At 30.2% G+C, this 6,000-nt stretch overlaps 1 protein-coding gene across 5 annotated transcripts in view; it reads left to right on the forward strand.

The window, feature by feature from the left end:
* The window catches only part of LOC106458900 (probable phosphorylase b kinase regulatory subunit beta), a 103,843-nt gene extending 101,458 nt beyond the window's left edge, over positions 1–2,385 (forward strand). For all 5 annotated transcript variants that reach the window (XM_022385255.1, XM_022385258.1, XM_013918464.2 and 2 more), the window contains 2 exons: positions 846–920; positions 1,189–2,385. In XM_022385255.1, the coding sequence (XP_022240963.1) occupies positions 846–920; positions 1,189–1,380 (267 nt within the window). In that variant the 3' untranslated portion in view covers positions 1,381–2,385. The remainder of the gene's footprint in view (positions 1–845; positions 921–1,188) is intronic.
* Positions 2,386–6,000: the final 3,615 nt, after the last annotated feature.

Here is a 6,000-nt window from a genome sequence, read left to right on the forward strand (position 1 = left end):
TTGGAAGTTCAAATATGAACCAATAGGATTTTGATAGTTAGACATGGGAAAAATTTATTTTCTACCCAAACAAAATACAAAAATGTCCCTGTATATCTTAAATCTATGTAAGAAAAATATGTTTTCTTCCAACATTTATGGTTATGTTCATTCTTTTTTTTTTCTTTTTTCATGCAGAAAACTAAACTTTTATTCAAAAGATATCTGGGAAATTCTTAATATTGTAATCTACACTTATAGGCCTTCAGTAGCTTTCCTCAAATATCTGAAAATGAAATATTATAAGAAAAAATTGTATTGCACTTCATAAGATGTCATAATATTGTACTGATTATACAGGGACAATTATTATATTGAGTTTAGTGAGTAGATCATTATAGTTTATTTACTTCTCTAGTTTTAGAGTATACAATATTAATATTGCCAAAAATTAGGTTTTGATAGCTGTGGTGGGCAAAGCACAGGTAGCCCATCATGTGGCTTTGTGCTTAACAACAAAACAAAAAATAATCTTAATATAAAGTAATTATTATGTAATCTTTCACAAATCTGATTTAGACAATTAAGCAGTGTGTTTTATCAGAAATTAAATAATTCTCTATTTCTTGAAGCTCATATTTTTCAACAATAATGCTTAAAAGAAATAACATTGAAATATTCAGATTTAAGAGAAATGTAGGACAAGATATGTACGATATGCACAAATTACATCTACTAAATAATGCTGATAAAAGCTGGAACTAAAGATATTCTTTCTTTGTGTTTAATAAGTAATGAAAAACAATTGAATGAAATGTCTTATACAAAAATTATATAAAACATATGTGATGTCTCTTTATATTTAGCTAATAATGGTTGTTAATCTTATTCTGGAGAGAAATCCTGAGTTGTCATTTGAAGAGACTGTAGATTTAGATAAGGTATGTAGAATTTGTATTCATAGAATCTTATAATAGGATAAATAGACCAGAATATGATATTTTTAAACATGTTAAAATATCTGTCTAAAAGACTTGTTATATCTTTGTATATTAAACTTAAGGTTCACTTAAATCTTCATAAGAAAATAAAAATGTAATATTAAGTTTATCTGAAAATGTACATAAAACTAGTGATGTGTAATTTTGCAAGTAGAGGCACTAGAATTCACTCTGTAATGTTTATACAATTTTTCATTATCTTTTTCAGTTAGTTCATGAGGCCTTTATTTTGTTCCAAGGAGATGAAGGTAGTACCTCTGAAAAGAACACAAACATGAGTGCATTTTACAATGCATCATCAACTGTTACTGCCAGCAATCTGGCACGTGCTGTCATGAATCATTTGCTGAAATATGGGCCTCAAAGCTTTAATGCTCAAGAATTGTGCAGGATTTCTTAGTCTATAAAATAGGTCTTTAGTTATGACCTGTTCTTTGTACTTCTTTATATTGTGTTCCTTTGATCTCTGTGTAAGAGTTTTTGTCAGTTTTGAGCTAATGCCACGTTACAAGGTGTGTGAATGTATGTATGTATATGTGGGTGTGTGTGTCAAAGAGTATATTTTGACTAATAACCTTTTCTTTCTTTTATTTATATATCTATAACTTCCAAACCAAAAATTTTAAAACACAGTATCTGTTTTTGTATTGCAGTGAGGAAAGTTAATTTTCACTTGTGGTAAGGCCTATTTATTAACACAAAAGGAAGGAAAATCTGCACTCTTACTTTGATTTTTCAGTAAACTGTTGAAATTTGTGTAACTTAGTATTGGGTCAAAACAAGTTCATAATATTGATCCATAAATCTAATTTACTTCTTGAAATAAAGATTATAAATCTTTTTAACCAATAACTTATTTTGAACCCCCCCCCCCCCCCATTTTCTTGTTTTCAATGAAGTATTTTATGGGGTGTTAATTGAATTTTCATTCATTAATTGTGATAATTTCTGAAATGTATGCTAGAGGAATGTACAGTTAATTTAAAATAACATTGTTTACAAAATAAAAAAATTAAAGTCTGGATGTTTAAAGTTAGTATCCTATTAGAATTTAATGTTTATTATACTAAAATTTTTAAATATCAACATTTTGGAATTTTGATTACATGAAATGACATTATCAAGGGACAACCTTAACTTATGCTATTAATAAAACAGGTGTTAATTGAAATAGTCTTATTTGAAACAAAAAATAATAATTTTTATTCATCTGTTAATGATATGTTTGTTATTGAACATAAATAACAAATAAGAACCTTAAGGAAACTTTTTTTTTTTTATCTGAGGCTTGTAGGCCTTTTATATGATGCATGTTCAGTTATTTAGTAGAATTGTTTGGATATTTTTGGAACAAAATTTGTAATGCCAACTGTCATTAAATAGAACTTTGTTTTCAGAAAAAAAACAGGAGTTGTTATATTTTATTCTGTATGTGTACTAAAAATTAGAAAGCATACTTAAAAACTATAAAATTTACAAAATGTTTAAAGGAGGGTATATTGTTTAACCATAGCTGCTGTTTAGTACTACATTAAAAAGACAACTACCAACAAGAATCCTAATGGAACCATCTACACATCTAGTTTGATGCTGAATTTCTTAAGTAATTCAAATAAGTTTCTTGTGTAATTGATTCACTAACAATTTGACAGGAAGAAAAAGTTTAAATCTATCACTTAATAAAATAATGAAATGTAACCTTGTTGTCCATGCTACACTGGTGTAGAACAGTGTTTTCTAAGCTGGATTATATGCAAGAATCATTAGCTAGAATGAACGTATATCCCCAGAGAAGAAAAAGTATTCGAAGGAAGAATCTCCCTGAAATAGTTTCCAGTTTGAAAAAATTAACACCAGAATACTCTTATATTTAATTTCTTATAATTATTTTATAAGAAAAATGGATTAGAAATACATGTATATATTAGGAATAGATATACATCTAGCTATTATTAGCTTAGGTATAGCATGACTGCACTGGTGCAGTTGCCATAGCTATGATCTTGAACGTATGTCTTACAGCATCTTCCTGTTATTTTTTTAACAATAATTTTCCAAAATGGATTAACTCCTACAAGAACTACAGTTGGCAATAATACAACAAGTCTCTCTAGTATTGCCTGTAACTGTAATTATGATGGGTACGTGATTTGATTTACAAAATATAGCCACTTTTTCATTTTCATATGCAAGTCAAATGTTGCAAAACAGACTGTTACTATTTCCAAATTAAACATTAAGGTCATATTTACACTGTTTGTTTATTTTTCGTGGATTTTTAGTAAATGTTATTGCATTTTAAAACTGATTTAACTGAGCCCGTTTCATTTTGTATTTCAACCAAAATTGTTCATGTTGGCCTGGCATAGCCAGGTGGTTAGGGTGCTCGAGTGATCTGAGGGTCGCAGGTTCAAATACCTATCCCAACATACTCGCCCTTTCAGCCTTGGGGGCGATATAATGTGATGGTCAATTCCACTGTTAATTAGTAAAAGATTAGCCCAAGAGTTCACGGTGGGTAATGATGACTAGCTGCCTTCCCTCTAGTCTTTCACTGCTAAGTTAGGGACAGCTAGTGCAGATAGCCCTTGTGTAGCTTTGCATGAAATTTACAACAAACCAAACGTTTTCACATAGCATACTTAGCCTCTGTATAGGGGAAGCTAAGAAAGGGCACAACGGACGTAAATCAATAATGATGCTCTGTTCATGTCGTTGTTGAGTAATTCCTACCATTAGATTTTAAAATTTGAGTTTGTTTTGACTCTTGGACTGTGGGGGATAGGATTTGGACAGTACAAGTATGTCAATTTAAATGCTTTAAAAATTATATATGGACCAAGAGAATGTTAATCTTGAGTATACAGATTAGAAGATAGCAAAGAAATTATTAGGGGTGTATCATCTATGCTATAAAATGTGGATAGAATAAACCTTTTTTCCATAGGAATTGGGTTTTTGAAGATAAAGAAAATACTGAAAAACTGTTATAAAATGTGCTGAAAATATATATGTAAATATATCATGAACAACAATAGTGGTTCATATTAGGGATCGCAATGAATTGCACAAAACACCAATGGAAATTCCAGCAAAAAAAGCACCTTAAACAGTAAAGATTTAGTTAAAACAACACTTTAAATACTTTACCATTGATTGATAAGGGTGTACAAATATAAAAACTCACACCTGTTAGACATACAAGGAAACTAAAATTCGCTCAAAACGTCCCGTTTGTGATTCTTATTATTATTTTCTTGCCAGTCTGCAACAAAATTGGCTGGATATATTGCACCCAAAGCTTTTGTAGAATACTAAATAAGGTACTGTGAAGGTCTTGAGGGTATTGAAAAGTCATTTGTTTCTTCTATATTTTCATAAGCTAAAAAACATCATCATTCTAGTGTGAACAGTTTTATTATTATCCCTTGAAGTTAGCTTTTTTACAAATATCTGGCGGCCCTTTAAAAATCTTAAGTACAAGTTGAACCAGGAATTACTAACCAATAATAGATGAACATTAGATGATTAACATGTAGATACTCTGTACACTATACAATCAGTATTTTTAGGGAGCTAACCCCTACATATGAAGTGAAGGAGTAAAAGAAAAATCAATACACATATTAAATTTTATTGAACACATTTGTAGAATAATTACTTTAAAAGACATGAAGGTTTATTTAAAGCGATGTTTCATTTGAAAAGGCTGCTTTTCTACTGGTAAAATTTTATACGTGCTTAGTGGGGGTTGTGTCTTAGTCTAGGCATATATTTACCTATCGCTATGTATTATATATATAATTTTGTTACGCAGAAACTATAAATTCTCACAATGTTCTCTCAATAATCAATAGCTACAGTAAATCATCATGAACCATATCAGCTAGCTACTAGTTATGATGAAACTTCAACATAGTTTTATTATGAATACTCTGCCTAAAGGATATATCAAATAATAGCTACTAGTTATGTTTGTTATCATTACAACTTATAAAGTTAGCTACCATATCAAGTAATCCTATGACCGTAGTTGGGCATTAAAAAAACAAAAGCCAGCAAAAATGATACATACAAAATTGAGAATTTTAAAACCTGCAAATAGGGATCGTAAAAAAGTAAGCAAGCAATGCTGGATGTATTGTAAACATTATTTACCTAAAGTACAAATCCCTATTTTGACTCCACCAAAATGTAAGTCTAGATAAGACCTTTACTTTACAGAATCAACCAGATTCTTTAAAATATATTGTTACGACAGCGGAAGTCACGTGACCCTAGTAACACGTCATGATATTCTAGAAGGATCATGTCTTCTCCACGCGCCCTCTATTTTTGTATATATAAGACCGCGAAAAGTGACGGCATGGATAATTTGCAGATAGGGAGATATAGAAACGGATAATCGAATCAAGCCGTAAGTAAAGGGTGTAAATTGTTGTGAATTATAGCGTGTGTTTAAGTTAAAGTGACTATGGAAATTTTGTGTATTATAAAGTTGTATCGAGAAATAATAAACTAGTTTTAATTAAGAAAGGACTTGTATCGCTAAAGTTTCTCGGAAAGAATTTCTACGGAAAATTAACAAACAAACAGAGACGTAACAATATGGTGGTGGTTTTCCTCTTTAAAATAGTGTCAATAGCTTCCTTTATAGTAATGCCATGGAATTTAGATTTACAGTTTCTTGTAATCAACTCCATGCAATCGGTACAGCCGTATCAAGTATCATTATTTATGCTAATAGCTTAAGCTAATATCACGTGACGCTAAACGCTCTTTAATTAGAATAATTTCATAAAATTTAATTAATTTGTGCTGAAAAGTTGGCAATTAATAATAATCGTCCACCCGTATGATTCTTTTGAAAACTTGAGCTAGAAACTGCTAATCTAGTCTGCTTGGCCTAACCAATATTTACGTATCTGCACGTTCTTTCATCTTATAGTTTTTCTTCTCTAAATCAGCCGTCTTTAATCCGAATGACAAAAAACTATAAACGGTCCACTTTTACTCTTAG

Source organism: Limulus polyphemus, unplaced genomic scaffold, assembly GCF_000517525.1.
Source record: "Limulus polyphemus unplaced genomic scaffold, Limulus_polyphemus-2.1.2 Scaffold530, whole genome shotgun sequence".
Lineage (NCBI taxonomy): Eukaryota > Metazoa > Arthropoda > Merostomata > Xiphosura > Limulidae > Limulus > Limulus polyphemus.